The sequence below is a fragment of the Lissotriton vulgaris genome, chromosome 3_1, assembly GCF_964263255.1.
Source record: "Lissotriton vulgaris chromosome 3_1, aLisVul1.2, whole genome shotgun sequence".
In the NCBI taxonomy this organism is placed as follows: Eukaryota; Metazoa; Chordata; class Amphibia; order Caudata; family Salamandridae; genus Lissotriton; species Lissotriton vulgaris.
The window spans coordinates 254127537-254149935 of NC_141689.1; the positions used below are offsets into that span (position 1 = coordinate 254127537).

Here is a 22399-nt window from a genome sequence, read left to right on the forward strand (position 1 = left end):
TGGGATAACAGAAGTCCAACTGAACACCTGGAAAGACCCCTACTAGATACGCCTTACTCGCTAAACATATTTAAAAACTGTATATATATTTTGATTTGGCAAGTCAGAATCTGTAAACAGAAGAGGAGTATTGCCAACCAAGCTATGAACAACTAACAGTAGTTTGCAGTGTCCCCGAATAGTAATCAGGGCAAATGTTTATCACGATCTTCTATATCCAGACATTTCACGTCCATGGAAAATGTTTTTAGACCTGTGGGTGACAGTAAACTATAATCCTGAGTTTAAATTACAATTTAGTCCCTGATTCAGATCTTGGTGGACAGGTTACAGTGTCACAACAGTAACAGATATTCCGTTCGCCAAATATAAATCCTATAGTATATAATGGGATTTATAGTTCGGCGGAAGGGATATCCGACACCGTAGTGATGAAGTAACCCATCCACTGAGATCTAAATCAGCCCCCAGTCATTTTAGGGAAATGGCTGCACTAGATTACCCTTTGTAATCACTTGCCTCTAAAAAGCAGTTAATGTCTCGAATCTAATTCTAAAATGTACCTATTGTTGGTGAACATATGTTGAAGTCCTTCATAAGGTTGCAAACTTTTCCCTAGAAGCATACATAGCCTGTATGTCATCATGAGTATTCCCCCAAAAATTATTTCAACAAGAAGTAAAAATCCAAACATCTGTTGCAGATTTTCTGCTCGACACCTTTGGGTTTATTGAAGTGCATGGCTTATCGTGTAAAGGCTGATCTCTGGACTACTGCGATTACGTCAAAGTTGACCATAATGTCACCATGATCAAACTCTCATTGTAATGTTGGTTAAAGCCTTTGCAGCTCAAAAATTATCATTATATAAAGGCAGGGTTTGACCATAACTTTATATTCTGGGTTATCAGCCAAAAGTGATGCGCTAGGGTTGAGTGTGTACCTCAGGCCGCATTGGTGCCCCCTCCCCCCTCCCCCCCAACTGAAAATTGCAATAATATGGGACCATAATATATTTCCATCCCCTATCCCTCCATTCCAGGTCTGACATGCAAGCCATGGCCTGGGGAGCAGAAATCATCAGGAATCAGAAATGGCCTTAAAGCAAGGGGAGTTAACTCCCAGCACATCACACCAATTTGTTTACTGTTACTGTTGGGGTTTGTTTCTATGAAACTAAAATAAATGCCAAGCAGGCCACGATGATAGGGTGTTTTTTTTGCGTACATTCAATTTTTTGCTGAAAGTGCTCCCGCCATGTCACAATGTTTGACTTTTATCAAACATGCAATACTGTGTTGAAGGGGGACTCATAATACAGCTACGGCAGGGCAAACAGTCACAGGGCCTCTGCCCTCTCTTGTTGTCACACACACTATATTCTAAATAAGATACATGTAGTAAGTCCTCCCTTGTTAGATGAGTATTAAAATGATTTGCTTTTTAAACTGAGGCCTTGACTACTTCATTGATAATAATTAGGCTAAGCCAGTTTTATTGCCTGGTAGTATCCTGTACCACACCGTGCTTTGTCTACCATTGATAACCAAAGTAAGTAGTCTTATAGAAATTTGGAAAGTAAAAACAACTTGTTACATAACTAAACAGTTGTATGGATCATTCACATAAGGTATTTATGAAGCTGTTTACTTATGAAGTAAAAACAGTGGCAAAATAATGGCCTTGATTGTGGATTTTGTTGTGTCATCTCAGTTGACATTACAGATGGCCATGTTGAAGAGGAGGCACCTCCACCACCTGGGCAGAAGGAGGTCTGCCCCATTTAAAAACTGCTGAGTGCTTTTTCTCCAAGGTGGCTTTCTGCAGCCATGGCAGGAGCCACTGGATGGCGATTCCTACATTGCCGGCACTGCATGGGGGAATTGCTGACAAGATAGTTGGAAAGCGATTATGGGCTCCATTACAGGTGTACATTTCAGGTAACCACATAAAAGGCTCCTGTGACATGCTGATAGCTTAATCTTAGTACATGGACATTGGCCACAATTGCTGTGTGGGTTCCTCCTCTCCACAATACTTAAGCATTGGACTTTTTGTATGACACGAGAGATACGTTTTCTTACAATCACTGTCTCCTGATTCCTTCCCTCACTCATCTGAGAGATCGGTATTTTTACTGGACCTACCTTCCATTAATTGCTACTTTAAAGGTACCATCTAAGTGGCCATGACGCTGCGCCTGAAGAAGAACCCACAAATCGATATGCGGAAGTTCTCTGTTTCAAACTGTTTGCTATAATTGCAATAATCTTATTTGTATGTTTGTACCATTTGATATATTTTTATCTTTTTTGCTGCATATGTGCTTTTCTCTTGAAGGTTTACTGTCATTCACTGCGCTGTCACTTTTTTCACATATTTTTTTCAAACCTTGATAAATACGTTGTTTACAAAAAAATGCTTATTTAATGTTCAAATAAGCAAGTAAATAATGTGCTCTGCTTTGTTCCACGGATATTATTGAGTCAAAAGTTCTTTAATATTAGCTTGACATGAATGTTATGGATATGAATACCATACACTGTGCCACTCTACAACAAGAACCGTTCAGACTTTCCATAGATTACGCATTTACTGATAAGTATTTCCAAATTCCCCACTCCCTTCCTTTATCAATACAGAGATTGTACTCCTAGTAAATCAGAGGCACTTGTCTGCAGCTCTGTGCAAGTCTGCCATGGGATACATGGTGGTCTAGCATGGATGATGCTCTGTTTAAAGTGGTCCATGTCTGTCACCATGTTTTGTGGCATGTGCATCACAGATGTGGTGTTCCCAACTAGGTAATGGGTCCACCATTGGTAGTGCTGCCTTGCACATCTCATATAATAGGGCAGGTCAATGCAAAAGAGTTTTCACCTTTATAGTGGAATTCCTATTATCATCCTCCTCTAAGGTGGACCACATGAGCTAACATCACACCAATGTGTCACTTCACACTCATTTAGGAGCACAGGTGCAACAAATCCACTGAGCATGTTTTGCTCTTCAAAATCCAAGATTATCAAAGTGAAGAGCCACTGCCTTGTTGTTGATCCTGGCTTAGATACAAGACCTGTAAGATATTACGTTGTTTGGGGCCAAAAGGCCCATACAAACTAATATCTATGACATCAGAAGGTTAATGGCAGGATCTTGAGATCAGCATTGTATAGAGTTTATGTTGGGTGAGTTGTATTTTTGGAATGCTCATTAGGTTTATTCTACATACCGCCTGTGTAGAGCTATGCAAAAAAAGGAGAATACAAACATATGTATAAAAATTAACCATGGATAGTTCAACATAGTTTTGTGGTAGCACAAAAAGGATACATTCACTGATAGAAACATGGCCTAGGAAGTGAGGATGTGCTGCGAGAACATGGAAGATGGAAAATGAAGAAAGGCCTGCAAATTTTAAAGATAAAAAAGGAAAACCTTAACCCAAAGGTATGTGGGCGAGAAGGATAAAACTGTGCTTTATTAAATTGTTTTCAAATACTGTCAAAGAAGACACGTAAATGATTTATTCTTTGTGATTATTTTGCAAATATTCCAAAGATATTTCTTTCATTTCACTTGAATGAGTTCATTAGTTCTTTACTGTTTGTACTGCAAGAAAATGAATGGCAAGAAGGCTAGACAGAGAGAAGAGGAGGTGGTCGCCTAAGGGTGACTCACTGGGCCATAAGCTTTACTTAGTACTCCTGAGTTTGTATGCAGCTTACTTTATCACCCTGTCCTTAGTAGAGATTTAGAAGAAAACCAAGGAGGATGATAATTCAACCTCAATTTGATATGATCTTCTTGACCTCCATGTTTTGTTTTAGGAATAACATCAGATTTCCTGTGCCACAACTGCAGTCATTGCTAGACGTCCAACTTTAGATTTTCTTCAAGTCTTGGTTCCATAAAAGTTTTAGACCCACCGTCTCTTTTGCTAAGTCCAAACCACTTTTCCTTACATCATTTCCTCTTGATTAGGTTCTGTATTTCTTGTATTCATATCTAGACAGTTTTAGATTGCTCAATATTGCCTTGGATCGTCTTGGGGTTTAGCTCTTAACTTCGTTCACAATCGGTTTTTGTTTTTTATTTATACTCTTATTGGCTCGTGGCACTATTGTCATCCAAATTTCACATCAATGTTACTGAGTAGAGAGGTTTCAATTCATGCTCTACTGAGCTGTCCCAAGGAAGCATTCGAAGGGGTTGAACTATCTTTGGCCTGCTTTGTTTCATTGACTAGATTAGTATAATTTTGAATACTTTTGATCTCCTTGGCTTTATAACCTGACCAAGACTTATTAACAAGTATACTCTAGAGACCTTTTATTCCCTCATAACATGGCTGCCTTCTTTTTACGGGCCTCAATTTGCATCATCAGTTTCTCTTGTGCGAGCAGCACTAATTCTCTCGCATTTCCCTTAGCCTTTTCTTTTGATTGAATACTCAATTCTAGTGCCGTCTCTGGTGGACGTGGTAACAGGGTCATCCTTATCTTAAGTTTCCACTTGGTGCTTGGTGGTGTCTTCATCCTCTGTGGGTTACCTTCTCTGGCTTTGCTCACCCTCATATTCCCTTAGCTTTTCATGATGTCCTCTGGAATAGAGATTCGTGGATTGATAGTTAGTCTAGTAGGGGTATTGCCTAGTTATAGCCATTCTTAGGATTACTACAACCCTGTGATGCTCACCTTACATAGATCTCCCATATGTTTCTTCCAGCAAGATGTTGTGTCCTTAGCGTGTACATTCCGCTAATATATGATAATCTCAGGTATGTGCTCTGGGGAATTCTACTGATCTCCCATCTGCTACTCTTCAGGATAGGCCAGCTAATCTGCTGATTCCTTCGGAAGCGGACGCTCCACACATCCCCTGGTCCCACCTGGGTATCGTTACCCTGCTGATTTACTCAACTACAGAAATTAAATTGTGCTGCCTGCGCTGCTCGCATTGCCTCCCAGCGAGTATTACGCTCGATCTTCAGCTTTTGTTGTTGTATGCCGATCGCTTTGCCTGGCTTTAATTTACATATTTTATTAAAATTGCCTCCATATTTACTTACTAGGGCTGCATTAGTATTAATTTACTTTGCCTGCCAAAGTGCAATAGTGTGTAACCTGCCGACAGCGTTACCCGGTTATCTGTCCCGGTTTCGCTTTTCCAGCCATCTTGTTGTTGTTGTTCATAGGAGCCCGTCCCCTCCACCACGAGCCCGCCTCCCAGCTGCTCCTCCCTCGCCCCTCCCCCCCTCCACTATCCACATATGACAGATGGTTCCGCGCGCAGCATTCACGCGCAGCGGTCGCGCCCCATGCGTGCCGAAGGTGCGCCAAAGGTAAGCCCGTCTACGCCCGTCCGCGCCTGGACCGCGCCCAGCACCAGACCCCGTGGCCCCCGCAAAAGCCATTCCACCCGCATTACTTATGCCGCCGCTACTCTCCTTGCCCTCAACCCCGGCCGCAAGCCACAATGTTGCATAGCTACCCCAGGATACACCCACGGTCCTTTCTCCTGCCACTCATGCAAGTTCGCCTGCATCAGGACCCATGCCAAATCCTCCCCCCCAAACAAAGCTCAGATTCTAACCACCTGAATTGCATCCTGCTGAGCACCCGCTCGGTCCACAGACATGCCACCGAACTCTGGGACCTACTCGACGCTACATCACCGGACGTCGCCTTCCTTACAGAAACTTGGATGAACGCCTCATCAGCACCCGACATCGCCATAGCCATCCCGGACACCTTCAAGATCATCCGAAAGGACCGCACCAACCAAACAGGAGGAGGCATCGCCATCGTTCATAAGAACACCATCTGAATCACAACCAGCTCCGACGATAACCTCGCTACCGCTGAACACCTTCACTTCCAGATCCACGCCGACCCCAGAACCACACTTAGAGGCACCCTCATCTACAGACCACCAGGATCCCGCACTCAATTCAACGAAAACATCACCGACTTCATCAGCCCACATGCCCTCACCTCCGAGAATTACATTCTACTAGGAGACCTCAACTTCCACCTGGAAATCAAAACTGACAACAATACCACCACCCTTCTGGACAACCTGGCCAACCTCGGACTCAATCAACTTGTTGACACCCCCACCCACTTAGCCGGACACACGCTCGATCCTATTTTCACCTCCAGCAAACACATCTCCTTCGATCCCACCACAGCTCTCCATTGGACGGACCACAGCTGCGTCCATTTCAGCTTCAAAAAGACCACGACCCACATCCCGCCTCAACCTATTCCTCGAAGAAACTGGAACAAAATCACCACTGACCAACTCTTCACATCACTTAACCAAAACCACCCCGCCATACCATTGGACCCAAACCAAGCTGCCACTAATCTCACACAATGGATCAGGGCTGACGAATTAGCACCCTTTAAACACCGTCAGATCAAACCAGGAAAGAAAAAGGCCCCTTGGTTCAGCGATGACCTTAAGAAATCCAAGAAGTTATGCCGTGCCCTCGAGAAAACTTGGAGAAAAAACCCAACCACTGACAACCTGATCGCCTTCAAGGACTCGATCCGCAAACACCACCAATTGATCCGTTCCTCCAAGAAATCAGCATTCAAGGATCGACTCGACAACAATGCCCACAACAGCAAGGAACTATTCAACATCGTCAAAGAATTTACCAACCCCACCACCGGCAACAACGACATCACTCTTTCCCAGGACCTCTGCGACTCCCTATCATCTTTCTTCCACAACAAAATAGCCGACATTCATATTAGCTTTGTAAACCTGTCCGAAGAACAACCCACCCCACCCAACTGCGAACCTAAACAACGCCCTCACAACCTTTGCGCCTGGAACCCAATCACGACTGAAGACACCATCCGCCTGATGAACTCCATCCACTCGGGATCGCCAACTGACCCTTGCCCCCACCACATTTTCAACAAAGCAGACTCCAGCATCGCACCCCATCTCCGCGATGTCATCAACTGTTCCTTCAACTCCGCCACCTTCCCGGAAAGCTGGAAACACGCCGAACTCAGCGCCCTTCTGAAGAAACCCACAGCGGACCCCTCTGAACTTAAGAACTACCGCCCCATCTCACTCCTCCCCTTCCCGGCCAAAGTCATCGAGAAAGCCATCAATAATCAATTTGCTGCCTTCCTTGAATTCAACAACTCCCTCGACCCTTCACAGTCCGGATTCCGAGCCAAACACAGCACCGAAACCGCCCTCAACGCTGCTACCAACGACATCCGAAAACTACTGGACAACGGAGAAACAGTTGCCCTCATCTTACTTGACCTCTCCGCCGCCTTCGACACAGTATGTCATAGCACACTCATACAACGCCTTAACAACATCGGAATACAAGGAAAAGCTTTGGATTGGATCATCTCATTCCTCGCTGGAAGAACTCAAAGAGTCCGCCTCCCCCCATTCAAATCAGAGGCAACCGAAGTCATCTGCGGCGTACCACAAGGGTCATCACTCAGTCCCACCCTCTTCAACGTGAACATGAGTCCCCTCGCATCCATCGCGCGACAACACAACCTCAACATCATCTCCTAGGCTGACGACACCCAGCTGACCCTTTCCCTCACCAAAGACCCAAATACCGCCAAAACCAGTCTACACGAAGGAATGAAAGAAGTTGCCGAATGGATGAAAAACAGCCGTTTGAAACTCAATTCGGACAAAACGGAAGTCCTCATCTAAGGATCTTCCCCCTCTGCCTGGGACGACTCGTGGTGGCCACCTGCCCTAGGTACAGCACCCATACCTACCGATCACGCACGTAACCTGGGCTTCATCCTAGACTCCTCCCTCTCAATGACCAGACAAGTCAACGGCGTCACATCATCATGCTTCAACATCCTACGCATGCTCAAAAAAATCTTCCGCTGGATCCCGACCGAAACAAGAAAGACAGTCACCCACGCACTGGTCACCAGCCGACTGGACTATGGAAATACCCTGTATGCCGGGACCACAGCCAAACTACAGAAAAAACTACAACGCATCCAAAATGCCTCAGCCAGACTCATACTGGACATTCCCTGTCATGCTCACATTTCCGCCTACCTGAAGGATCTCCACTGGCTCCCCTTCAACAAGAGAATAACGTTCCGCCTCCTCACCCACGCGCACAAGGCCATCTACGACCTAGGACCCGAATGCCTCAACACAAGACTGTCCTTCTACACACCCACCCGCCAACTGCGATCATCCAATCAAGCCCTCGCCGCAATTCCCCGCATCCACAGATCCACTATGGGAGGAAGATCCTTCTCCTACTTAGCGGCCAAAACCTGGAATTCTCTCCCCACTCACGTCCGGCTTACACAGAACCACCTCTCCTTCAGAAAGCAACTCAAAACCTGGTTATTCGATAAGTAACGCACCCCCCTCCCTCAAGCGCCTTGAGACCCTCTGGGTGAGTAGTGCGCTATACAAATTCCTGAACTTGAACTTGAACATCACAAAAGTTTCATTTGTATTTGGGCAGTGCATTTTTTGGAGTTCTTATTTTCGAAATGTGTAGCCTTGTTTTGGCTGTGGCCTCTTTGTCAACAGCAGAAATCTCGTATTTGTAGTTGCATCTTTTGAGTTAAGGGATTAATGGGTCGAGCTGGCAGGGGACACCCAAGGCTCCCGGTTACTACCAGGCTATTTTCCCTTGTACTAGTTCATTTTAAAGTGAGAGAGAAGGCTTTGCAGATACTGCTACTAAGACCTTTCGATTGCATCTTCAAAGTAGCTTGGATGAATATCTGTGTATGCATGCATATGTAAACTAAGCAAATCTGTAAAGCAAATGAACCACTCAATATGAGGAAGTGTGGATAATGCTCATCCAGATTGTTGGATTGCTCTCCACAACTTGTGACTTTTGCGAAGAAAAAGGATAAAAAACATTTACAATGAGGATGTTCGGGAATAATAGTCACTCTACAATATTATATAATAGAATAGGCAATTTAATGAAGGATTTGACTTCTCAATGTACAGCCATGTGGTGGGACCGGGCTAAGGTTCAACCTGGGATTAATCATGTCTCAGGAGTTACTGTACTTGAAGCCGAGCTTATGGCTCTTACTTCTTCTCAGCAAGCCTGGGAGACTGATCTACCTACAACAAATTAAAGGGGAATCAGCTGTAAGGTACCATCTGGTTATGCATATTCTGCATATTCACCTCTACCCTTCCTCATGTCTTATATTATTTTTATTTTATTAATACAGACTGTCCAATTTTTGCACTCTTATCCTTCATGCCGTTCTCCTGTTTCACGAAAGAAGCGGAGCTAAATAAGCTTTGCCTGGTTCGGCTTTACTTGTGATCGGGCCGTCCAGGGGTGGGCTCACATTTTTTTAACCAATTTTAGTACAGGGAATCATAACAAACAGAATCGCTCACTGTATTTACAGTATTCGCATATACATCAAGCAATGATAATAGAGATTAATATTTAGGCATCAAAAGCCAGGAGAAAAGAAACATGGAAGGCATGAAAACAGTCCCAATGGTCCTTCCGCCTCCCGAAGTAAAGGAAACCACACCCATCCGACCTCCAGTCAGTCTGATCACGATAAAACAATCTCCACTACAGAGTTACATTTGACACTCAAAATCATATGAAAAGTGACACGAAGGATCATGGAATTTGCAATGCCAGAGCAATTGACGTTTCACCCCACCACGGTAGGGACTAAGAGCCATATGTATGAAAATGCCCATTTGCGATTCTCAAATAGCAATTTTTTGCGAATCGCTATTTGAGAATTGCAAAACCCTATGTATGTAGGATTAGTAAATAATTTTGCAAATCCTACATATTCCTTAATTGCGAATCGCAATTAAGGAATACCTCCCCTTTCATTCCTATAGGCCTAGAGGCACATAGGAATGACTGGGGAGATATTCTCAATTTACGATTAGCAATTAGAGAATCGCAAATTGAGAATGCAATTTCAAGGGTGCAAGGGTTTCAAAAGGACACCCTGTTGCACCCCTGAAATAAGCATGGGCGCACATGTGGCGCACATGCATGCCTAAGAGCATGTATGTGTTTCACATTGCACTTTGAAAAATGCAAAAAAATGCATTTTTTAAAGATATCGCAAATTACCACCAACTTGAAGTTGGTGGTAATTTGCGATTCCTTAAGGCCAAATTGCACTTTTTTGGTGCTTCTTACATTGCATTTAAGGAATCGCAAAATTTGCCATTCCTTAAATGCAATTGCAAAAAAAGGAATCGCAAATTTTGCGGGTCCTTATTTTGCACGCAGATTTGCCTCATACATACCAATAAGCAAAATTGCTGTCGCAAACGCCGAAATTCTGTGAATTTCGGCATTTGCGATCGCAATTTTGCTTGATACATATGGCCCTAAACCACGTGCAAGCTGCGAAACAGCTCCCCAAACTTTGGCAGAATCCACAGCTTCAGGATCAGCACTGTCCACCGAAATCACAAACTGCAGTAAATGTGCATCTTTAGGGGCAGATTTGCTACTTCAATAATTTACAGAACCATTCTTGGTAATATGCCTGTAAAGCAGCATCAGTCACAGGTTACCAGGTGTACTAAAGGCAATATATCATGATTTTATGAAGGTACAGTCAGGCATTAGAGGAAAGGCAGACCTGCCGTGTAACTGCACAACTATTTTTTTTTGTCCATGGGCAAAACATTTTTTTCACGTAGAGAAATCCCTTACACTATAGGACCACAAAGTCTAGCGGTGGTTCATTCCCCTTCCTAACCAGGAGGGAGGATATACTGCACCCATTTGTGACAGCAGATCTCAGACCATTTCTAGGTTTGGAAAGAATCTGAGGAGTATTTGTAACTATACCCACACTCACAAGTATGTGGGTGTTCACAACTCTGAAGGCAATCCATGTGTACCAATGAAGGAAACTGAGGAGCCGATCCGTGGAGAATAGCTTCTTTATTTTTGTAGAAGGGACAGCTAAGATACAAATGTAACAGGACCCACAGCATAAGCGCCAGTACAAGTCGAAGCTCAAGGGAGGAATGAATCTGAGGACAGATTCTAGAATAGAGAATGAAGCAAGAGTAAAGGAAAGAGAGAAAGGGCAAGAAAGGGTAAAGAGTAGAAATAGAAAGAGATAAGAACGTTACACCATGCTTTGTTCCATCCACTCCCCATCGCTTGCCTGTCATTTACTACTTGCTACTTGTATGTAGCGGTACTGTATAGTTATGAAGCAGCCAATGCATTTATAGCTGCTAGATATTGTTTTGTGGATGCCTGAAAGATAGAAATGGAGCCATTTTGCCGTAAAGGTATGCTTAGCAAATCGCGAATCAGCCATGACACTATCACGAACTGGCCTTAAAGTGGGAAGTAGAAAAGAGCTTATCAGTGGTTTGCATACATATCATATGTATTCACGTTTTATACAGTGCTAATGTGCAGCACCTTCCAATACCTGCTCTTTATTGGGTACTTAATTTAAGAGCAAATTAAAGATCAGTACTTAGCATCCATGCTTCTTCTTCCACCATTTGTACATTACCAGAATTTAAGTGCAGCAATACTTGTTAAAATAAAAGCTGCTCTCTAGAATGGTACACTTTGTGGCAGTGGTTTATCTTTACCAATTAAGATCTTATGATCTAATGGAGTGTTTGGCGGACAGATCAATATCCGTCAGGGCGACGGAGTGCTTTTCCCAAGGTGGTAGTTTGTTTTGAAATGTAAAGCAAATTAATGAGCCCACACACTGGGAGTTTTCTCCCAGGGTGCTGGGGATTGTTGGATTTGGCGGTCTCTAGTTGGCAGAGGTGGGTACCTTAGATCAAATAGGGATCATTGCATCTAGTTATTATTATTATTATTATTAATGATATTTGTAGAGCGCGAACAATGGCCCTTGGGCGTCTCGGCGCTGAATTATCTGCGATATTTACTCCAGGGAGGTAAAGGTCTGAGTTTTACTGATTAAACAGCCAGGTTTTTAACTGTTTGCGAAGTGACCAAAGTGAGGTGCTTATTTTTATTGAGTGGGGCAAAGTATTCCATAGTTTTGGGGCTGATACCAGGAACCTTCGGTCCCCCCAAGAAACTAATTTGGTCCGGGGAACCATTAGGTCATTGAGGGTGGATGAACGCAATAGTCTTTGGGGACAGTAGGGAATCAGATTATGTGTGAGAAAAGCAGGTCCTTGGTTGTGCAGAGCCTTATACACAATACAGAGGTATTATTATAGTTAGGGTAAAGGGGTACACTCCTAAAATAACACCTGCTCACCCCCTTGGTAGCTTGTCACGGGCAGACAGGCTTATCTCAGTGGTAGTGTGTAAAGCATTTATGAACACATACAGTAACCCAGTGACAACACTACAGATGGACACCACACCAGTTGTATATAAAAAATAAGTATTCTTTATATAGATTTAACATAAGACCACAAACGACAAAAATCCACAATACTGTACTTCAAAACTGGTAGAAATAGCTCAGTTCTCTTAAGATGTAAAATGTGCGGCGACTCAACGATTCTTCTGAGCCGCAACAAGCCCTGTGACACGCTTCTCCGGTGATGCGGCAGCGTTTGATGCGGCGTCGATCCTCTTCTCCGGTGATGCGAGGCACTTCGGCGATGCAACAGCTGCAGCAGCGACACCCTTCTTCAGGGATGCGATGACAGCGGCAGTGGCTCGCTTCTCCGATAATGCAACGGCATCTGATGCGACATCAACACTCTTCTCCTCCGATGCGAGGCGCTTCTGTGTTGCGAAGCGGCAGCGGCAACACCCTTCTTCAGTGATGCAACGACAGCGGCTGCGGAGGCGACATGCTTCTCCATCATGAGTCACACTTCCAGCTCCTTGCGACACGCAGTCCCTCAGAAGGTCCAGCACAACCGTAGGCACTTCCAAAGAACTCTTGGGGAGCTGGTTGGTGAAGTCTGTTGTCCCTGAGACTTCAGCAGGAGGCAAGCTCTAGCTCAAGCCCTTGGAGATCCTTCAAAAGTTGAATGAAAGTAGCACAAAAGTCCTTTCTCCTTTCTTTGGCAGTCAGGCAACCACTGCAGGCCAATCCCCCAAACACCAGTCAGCTTAGGGATAGTCTCCTCCTCAGTCTCTCTGGTTCCTCTCCTCAGCAAAGGTTTCTTCTTGTTTCCCAAAAGTAATCTAAAGTTCTGGGGTCTGGGCCCCCCTTTCCATCCTCATTTTCTCTTTGTTCTCTGAAGGCAGAGAGACCGTTGCCTAGTCCAAACCCGTTCTGGTCAGTCCTGGAGCACTTTGTTGACAAGACTCCTTCTTTCCTTTCACAGTGCAGGCCAGGGACATCAGACACACCACAGGAGGTGGAGCCAGCATTGTGGAGGGAAGGCACAGCCCTATTCAGGTCCCAGGTGCAACTCCTCCCACCCACCTACATGCAGATCTCTCTATTCAGTGCTGACTCACCCTGTCTCCTGAAATCCCCAAGCCCCTGTCACTCAAACTCCAGACATGGAATACACAACCTAGCAGAGGCAGGCATGGATGGTTAGACAAGAAAATACCTACATTCTAAAAGTGGCATTTATAAACACAGAATGTTCAAACCAACTTCACTAAAAGATGTATTTTGTCATTCTGAGTTCAGGCATACTAAACTTGAATGTCTACCTGAGTCAGTTAGGATTATAAGATATAATAATCAAACTGCCCATTCTGGCCTATGGGGAACAGGTAGCCTTGCAATGCCTGTAATTCACTATTAGGACATGCCACACACACCAGGGCATGTCCTACCTTTTAGTTACAATGCACCCTGCCCTTGGGCCTACCATAGAGGTGACTAATATGTAGAAAAGGGAAGGTTTAGAAACTGGCAAGTGGGTGCAACTGCCCAGTGAGCATGGCAGTACCAGGCTGCACACAGGCTCCGTAAAGGCAGACCTGAGACACACTTTACAAGCTGCTTCTGTGGGTCGCACAACCAGTGGGTCAAGCCCACCAGCAGCATTTTGATTTACAAGCCCTGGGCACACGCAGTGCACTGTACTAGGGTCTGACAAGTAAACCGAATCAGCCAATCATGGAGTCACTAATCCATACATCAATTTACAATAGGGAGAGCATCCGCACTTTAGCACTGATCAGCTGTTGTAAAGTGCCCAGAGTCATAAACCAACAAAAACAGGTCAGACAAAACACAGGAAGAAGGGAAAAAGTTCAGGGATCCTGCAAAAAGGTTCAAGTCCAACAGGGATCATTTTAGATTGTGTCTTTCCCTTACCACCAGGTGTTTCCTGGCAGTAATGGAAAGGGAAAAAATGCCTTTATACTGTCCACCCTAAATAGGAAGGACGGAGTCAAATCCTTCTTTTGAGAACCCTTACTCCACCAGGTCATGGGTGGAAGGATTAAATTGACAGCTCCAATGTTGGAATATTAATGGTACACCCAACTCTACATGAGGCAGGCAGACCATCAGACCATCAGTTTGGCAGACAGGGTACTCTGTCTTGTTTATGATGGAGAACATGGTCCACCAAACTCTAAATCATCCCCTAAATCAAATCAATCTCTTTGCAATTCTATCATATGACCTTGGAAACCAGTGGCATCATAGGAAGTGTCACAAATAAAATGCTCACTAAAGGAGTCACAATAAATATTAAACAAATAAACACCTAAACCTGCCCACAATACACATGCAACCAACAATTGCAATGAAATAAGCATATGTCTCCAGATTAGGGGTCACATTTATTAACACTTTGCACTGGGTTAAGCAATGCAAAATGTTGATTTGGGATTATATGTTTCACGCTGGATAGTACCCCCTCACTAATGTAAATTAGGGCTTTGTACCACTTTGCATCAAGCAGGTGTACCAAGCGTGGTCCATGGGCATTCGTTGTTCTGTCTGCATTGATAAGGAACGCGTGGAAAAAGAAACCGTGGTTGTGTCATACTACCAAGTGCAATGCCTAACTTGTGAGGCAAAGGCGGCACAAAAGTGGTGCAAAGTTAGCCATCTGAAAGAGGAAATACGACTGGCTTTTAGAAGTGTGTTTGTAAATGTCACAATTTCTTGGCAGCTGACAAAGCACACCGAGATTCCCCGAAATCATATTGCAAAAGTAGACAGGAAGGCAGACCGCACAGGGATTGGATTTTACCACTCTGAGGGAAGTTCAGTGTGTTACGTAATAGACCACAGCCGCTGTGTCAATGCTAGAAAGATTTGTCACTTACACACGACATGACAGAGCACCCAAATATGAGCTGAATTGTAATTTTCTTCTTTTTGTCCTGTAAAGAATTAGCCAATTTTCTGCGCTTTTTGTTGTTTCCAGCTTGTCTAACTTCTAGGCAGCAGTCCTGGTGTGAGACCAATGAGTAAATGTCAGACCTTTAGCCAGCTTCCAGAGGGAAATATGGGATTCTGTAGACGTTTTGTATTCTAGGGGTCTTCTCGAACACAAATATTGATAGAATGATACATTGCACTGGTTGTCAGTGTAAATGCTGGTGCATCAATGCATTGCACTATCATTGGCATGTGGCCAGGCTGCAGGTGTTTCTCTATCCGAGGGGATTCCCTTTTGAGTGCTTCATAAACTCAACCTGCCCAATGATTGATGTATATTCTAACTATGGGGTCCTCAAGTCCTGTCTTAAGTTGGTAGTACACAGTCAGTAGAAAGCATTGAATTAATACTTCTCCAAAAACCAAGTGAGAACGTTTGACTTCCTTCCCGAGAGTGACTATTCAGTGCAATACAAGGTTGATATAAAATATATCATTAGAAATGTAGAAACCTTCGATGGCTTGTTCCTGTGTGCCGTATATCACCGCCTTACTAAAGGTTCCAAACCTTCAGATTTCATTGGTTGATTTGAGAGTATACCTGCATGTTTCCACAATCACAGAAACCAGCGGTGTGCCTCGGATATTCATGCTAGTTGTAGATTTCCAGGCATACCCTTGAGTCCCTACACTTACTTTTCATGATTGTAGACAGTTAAGTGCTGGAGTAAGTATCGTAGAAGTGTGCATTTGTACATTTCACTTGTTTTTCCAAGTGGTTTCTAAAAGTCTTCCCTTGACCCTCCTGAAATGAGGACTTAAGGCCACTTTTTTAATCCCATTTGCCCATTTATGGTAACCTTTTTCAAGGATCAGGTTTGAGTGCTAACAGAGCGAATAAAGTCACTGGTAATGTTTGTAAACACCCATACATCTTTAGAGGTTTTTCACAACTTCCCCAAAGGCATTTCGTTTAGAAACCATCATTCTTCACTTTTCTTTCCATATTAGATTTACTACTGAGGAAAAATCATCTTTTGGGATTTTTCGCAGAGGTAAGCAACGGTGCAGTCAGAAAGTTATGTACATCTTGGTTCTTTGAGACAAGACTGGGCATAAGGAACACATATTGCTTTTTTCTGTCATAAACAGTGTCATCTTAAGGATGTTTGAGGCCATGGGCAAGACCTACCTAGGGGCCTTGGGTTTAGAAAAACTTTGAATTTGATTGTTCCTTTTCTGCTACTTCAAACCAGCCTTGTTCCAAAAAATATAGGGCCTCATTTATGAAATGTGACGCATTGCTGCGTTCTAACAGCGATGCGTCACTTTTCATTGCGTCCTCCTTGCGACACCAATGATGCGTCATATTTACAGTATGACGCATCATTGCGAAAGAGTTACAGATACGTCAGTATTCTGACGTTTTTGTATGGTGCAAAAGTGACGCATTGCTGGAGTGTGTCACAAAAGTGACGCAGCTCCAGCAATGAGTCCTTTCACATGGGGCAAGCCCCATGTGGAAGGGCCTGCGTCAGTCTTACGCCTGCTGTGAGGCAGGAGTAAGAAATTGACGCATTTGCGTCCTAGACGTGGCGCAATGAAATCTTATAGATTTCACAGCGTCACTTCTATGACCTTTTCTTGCGTCAGAACGCCCCCCTGCATGCATTATACCTGGTGCAGGTATAATGTAGCACTGGGGTGTACAAAGTGACGCATCTACCTAGATGCGTCACTTTGTAAATATGGTGCAAGAAGGCAAAATGTTTACGCTGCTGCTGTGTCACAAAAAGTGACGGACCGGCGGCGTAAAAGTGACGCACGGCCTCATAAATGAGGCCCCAAGAATTGTACATTGAACATTCAGAAACAGGGTCACACAAAAACAGCCAAAATATGTCTTGCCTTGTGTAGGGAAGCAAAGAGTCATTGGAGGAGGTAGGCAGAGAGAGGTTGAGGTAGAGAAACTGACAGAGGTGAGGCAGAGACAGAGAGAGAAAGATCACTCCAGCGGGGCTCTTTGGAAGGTGGGAGCCGTGGGCAATTGCCCAATTTGTCAATGCCTTAAAACGTTTCTCACTTTAAAGTTTTATAAATCGAGCCCTCTGAAATTAAACAGAGGGTCATTTTGAGTTGACCTATTTGGTTAACCGGTATGTTTCATTTACATCGATTCTCAGGACGTAGGTGGTGATTAAATGGACACTCAATATTATGTAGAAGAATAGATGTATACGGTCACAGCAGTGTACTTTTGTCATGTGTTCATCACTTTAAGCCTTGAGCATCCTTGCCTGCCTTCTCTGGGTTTCATTTTTCCAAGATTGTGGTTCAACTGCTAATGTTACACCTTAGGATCATTGAAAGACTTTGCAGTAGCGACACTGCACCCAAAATAACCAACAGAAGATGCAGGATCTATAGGGTGGGATTTATTAAGATTTTACGCTGTATTTGCGTCACAAAAGTAATGCTTTCATTTCTCCTTCCTTTTCCGAGTTTGTATGTGTGCTGCACTGTACGGCACAAATACAGAGTCGGAAAAGGGTTAAAGTCATTCACCTCGCTGGACTGCATTGCAGGGAAAGGACAGGAATGTGCCATATTTATACAGTGCATTCCAGCCTTTTTCCCAGTGCTGGCGCACAATGGGCTGCCTAGTACCAATGCAGGCACCCTTGCACCATGGTGCAAGGATGCCTGCGTTGCATGCAGGATTGGTTTTGTGCAGGAATAGACAACATCCTGCACAAAAACAATCCCCTACGCCCCTGAGACATATTCCTCTTTCTATTTATTCTGCAGGATGCAGCACACATATAAAGAGGAAATAACCAGGAGAAACAAAGATATTTCTTGTCATGTCGCCTCCCCTGGAAAGGCGTAGCAATTTGACGAATTCCCAGGTCCACTTGTAATTAAGTATGGATGAATTTTGCGGATCCGCGGTCCGCAAATTCGCGCGAAATGGCAAAAAAATCTGCGAATTTGCGGATTTTCCCGCGAACTCACAGATTTTTTTGCCATTTGCAATAATGTGATGTTTTGTACCCTAGTGTGTGTGGCGGGGCCAAACAGGTGGGGCTTCCATGCAAGTTCACATGCCTCTTGTTTATAAAGGGTCAGAGACCGATCAGAGCAGCAGATGAGAAGGAAGCAGCCTCCTTGTCACAGGAAGCACACGGGGATTGCGCTCGAGAAACTTGTGGATGCAAAAACCTCCAACAATGATTACATTTAATTGTAGGCGGTAGATATGGGGAGAAAGCACACCTGCCTAGTCTCGACCATGCTCACTAGTTGTTTGGGCTGATTATAATGTGTTACTGAATTTGAGCTTCAACTCGGGCACAGGAGCATCGTGCTAAAATGAGTCCTGCCTGCATATTTATCCACGAAGATGCCACCGTGTTTTGCCATACTTCTACTCAACTGGAGTACTTTCTACTGTCTAATCAGTAAGTGCTACCTCGTTTGGTAAATGTATAGTGCTTTTGCTACACTACAGCTGCGTAAAGGGCCAGAAGAGTTGTCTCCAGTGACCACGTGTGTCTGAAATTTTGCCACCGAGCCGAAAGGCGCAGAGGTCCCTTCGAGTGAGGTGTCCATCATTGTGAGGAAAGGGCGCAAAGACGTTGCATACCCTAGTGTGTGTGGGGCCAAACGGGCGGGGTTCCATGTGAGTTCACATGCCTCTTGTTTAAAGGGTCAGAGACCGATCAGAGCAGCAGATGAGAAGGAAGCAGCCTCCTGGTCACAGGAAGTACACAGGGATTGTGCTCGAGAAACTCGTGGATGCAAAGACCTCCATCAAGGATTAGATCTAATTGTAGGCGGTAGATATGGGGAGGAAGCACATCTGCCTAGTCTCGACCATGCTCACTAGTTGTTTGGGCTGATTATAATGCGTGACTGAATTTGAGCTTCAACTCGGGCACCTGCTTTATGTATATCTGTAAGTGCTTCCTGTTCAGGTTTAATTTTTATATGCTAGCTTCCACACACAGTTGGTACATGGTGCACAAATGCACTTCACTACTTATTCCGAACACTTACTAGGTTTATGGCATGGCTCAGTCATGCTAGGCTGGCAATACAGCCTCAGCATGAATGCAAAGTCCTAGGAACAGGAAATGTGTTGTACAAGGTCTTTTGTGTACACAGCATTACACAGCACCCGCCCCTCCACCAGCTAGTGCAACCGCTCACTACTCCTCTTTCTCTCACTGGGCGGCAGGAGGTACCACTTTCAGACATGGTCTAAGACACCCTTCTACCCACGGTCAAATCACCAGGAACCACAATAGGGCATGTTTCTGGGCTAAGAGCATACCAAGTGGTCCACTGGGGTGATCAAAAAGGTATTCACTGGCCTCCGCCAGGGAATCTGCTAGACCAAGACCACCCAACTGAATGCTGAGGCCCAGTGAGGGTCTGCCCCATACTGCACAACACATCAGTCAACATATGGCTGCCAGTTCTAAATGCTGACTGACAACCCATTCCAGGGTCAATACTCCTCCGGCCTGGGTCGGTCATATACCCACTGCTACATCAACAAATAGAGGCATGTGCCAATAACCAATGGACTGAACTAATAACACAAACACAGGAACCACGTACATGGGTCCCAGTGAGAGAGCAATTAGAAAAGGAAACTCTCTGCAGTCTCCTGCCTATTGCCCCCAAGAAGTCATACAAAGGCTGTGCCTGCTCCCTTGCCCCTACAGTCAACGGCCTCTTCACTCGACCCATTCACAGTCACTACCATCACCAAAAGAAGACGAGAAAGGTCAAAGTAGGGGTAAGGGATACAAAACCCCCTACACCAACAGGATCATTAATACCTTGCCATAAATGGGTGTGGAATCTCAACACACTGCAGGCCCTGGAGTTGCATCACAATGTGTAGCTATCCCTGATGGACTGCCTGACATGGGTCTTTGTATTGTTGATGAACTACATCGAATATTTTGTGTAAACCTGTTCAATGTAGCTTTCCCTTTTTTCAAGGTATGATTTATGTGCAGCGCCATGCTCGACCCACAGCATTCTTGCACATTGTACTTACCAGGCCCAGGCTGTAATAATTCCCTGCACAAGTTGCCCACATGCCAAAGATTCCTACAATGAAGAAGAGCACCCCGAAGCCTAGGGCGACAAGAGCGAACACTGTAGTGTAGTTGTCTTTGAAGAGGTAGTCGTCATGGTAGTCAGATGTGTTGATTTTGTAAAAGGAATATCCTCCAAAGGCAATGAACAAGCATGCAACAGCCTGAAATAAAAACAAAGAATGGGTGGAATTAGTGTCTGACCAAGCGACAATGACACACGTCCATCTCTGTCACTAATGAAGCATATAATTGTCTCCTGTCTGAAATGTGAATTACTCTTGAATTTCCACGCCAGATTCACAACTACTTTTCAATACATGGGTACCAATCCTCCCGCAGCGCGCTGATGACACCTGATGCAGCCAGTGCATCTTAAAAGATCGGCATCCCAACCAACCAATCACATGGAGACATCTTTTCTCTCGCCCAAGGATGGATTGACTAGGACAGGTCTCACCCCATGCTTTGTTCCCAGATTGCAAAGTGAGGGCTCGTGTCTAGGTGGCATCAGGTGGGTACAAACCCCAGGAGCCTGCTCTGGTGGAAAACCTTGTGCCTTCCCTCAGACATGACCCGGAGACAAAGGCCGATGAGAGAGGAAGAAATGCAAGGTGGATCTGTGTTAGTTGTTTCTCTGTGAGCCACAGACATCCTTTTTCTTGCACTCACTGTTTTATATTAAAAAAAAGTGAAAGATCTTCACAATTATGGGCCGCTAGCCCTAAGAAGAGGTTCTCTGACGGTGAATGTGATCTGTCTTACCGTCTGTATTCGCTCCGATGTTCGAGATTATTATTGCAAAAATAATGCAAATGATGTTTGCGATTATCTGCATTTAATAAGAAGGAATAAACATGAACGGGTCGTTTACGAAATGATGGGGAACTTCCAGGACGGAGGCAGAATGAGTGCAATGGAAGTGCCGCACAGACAGCTGGGAGCTTGCATCCTTACCTGTGTGACGTCATATGCAATGGCATGAGTAGTGTGCTGGGTGAATTATGGCTGCATAAAAACAGTTTAAAAACGTCTAGAAACCCACAAGTACTCATTGGTTGCCCCTGTCTGATATGAAGGTCCTTGTTCAGGTTCTTTCAATATTTCAATGCTTAATGTGTACAACCACTGACCACTGGGCGCCTTTAGTGATGCAATAAATACTGTCGCAATCCTGGTGAATGCCGCTCTCTCGGTGCACTACACCATGCATGCCACCCAGACACCATCAGGGTGTTGCTTTTGACTTGAAAATTTGGGAGTGCTCAGGTGTGATCCAGGTCAGCGTAAACTCACTCATCTATGGACTTTAAAAATCCTTTATTTATCATTTTCTTTCGTTCACCAAAAATGTCCTTAAACATGAGCTTAATCATGGCAATGCCATCTGGACATTATTATTTTTACTGTCAAAGATTTTGTTTAGAATGTATAAATTTTGAGCAATGTGTATGTAGTCATATATGTAATTATTATTTTTTTTTAGCTATAACTGTCTTTATTCCGCGTATTCCACATACTATTGTCTACAGCCGCCCGACCGATGAAGAGCATGAAAGAGCATAGTTGAATACAACAATTATTACTGTTAATTACCCTCCCCCCACCATTTCTCTGCACCCCTCCTAACCTCCTGTTAGTGCTCCAGTGACGTGACAAGGTGAAACAAGTGCTTTGCCACACTGCCTCAGTGCCCTCTGGGAGGAGTCAGTGGTTGGACCAGACAAGATCACGTTCGTTGGGCCAGTAGTAACTTAGAGAATTCTTCCGATATCAGGTACCATAGGTATCTGGGGCATAACAGCTCCCGAAATTCATGGGTGAGCCTCCAGATGAATGGGCGCAAGCTAGTGTCACAGGCCCTATGCACAATATTAATCTAAGGGGGATTTTTTCCATTGCAAGAGTGTCGCAGAGTTTCCAGTGCCACGCTCATACGTCTGCCACTGTTGTTTGGCCCCAGTTGGACAGGAGGACATGGGTCGCGTCCACCAGGGCTACTGC

At 44.5% G+C, this 22399-nt stretch overlaps 1 protein-coding gene across 2 annotated transcripts in view; it reads right to left on the reverse strand.

Annotated features, from left to right (window-relative positions):
• LOC147726290 (tetraspanin-36-like) overlaps positions 1–22399 on the reverse strand; it is a 94331-nt gene that overhangs the window by 66374 nt on the left and 5558 nt on the right. For both annotated transcript variants that reach the window (XM_086960380.1, XM_086960381.1), the window contains exon 2: positions 20356–20559. In XM_086960380.1, the coding sequence (XP_086816506.1) occupies positions 20356–20559 (204 nt within the window). The remainder of the gene's footprint in view (positions 1–20355; positions 20560–22399) is intronic.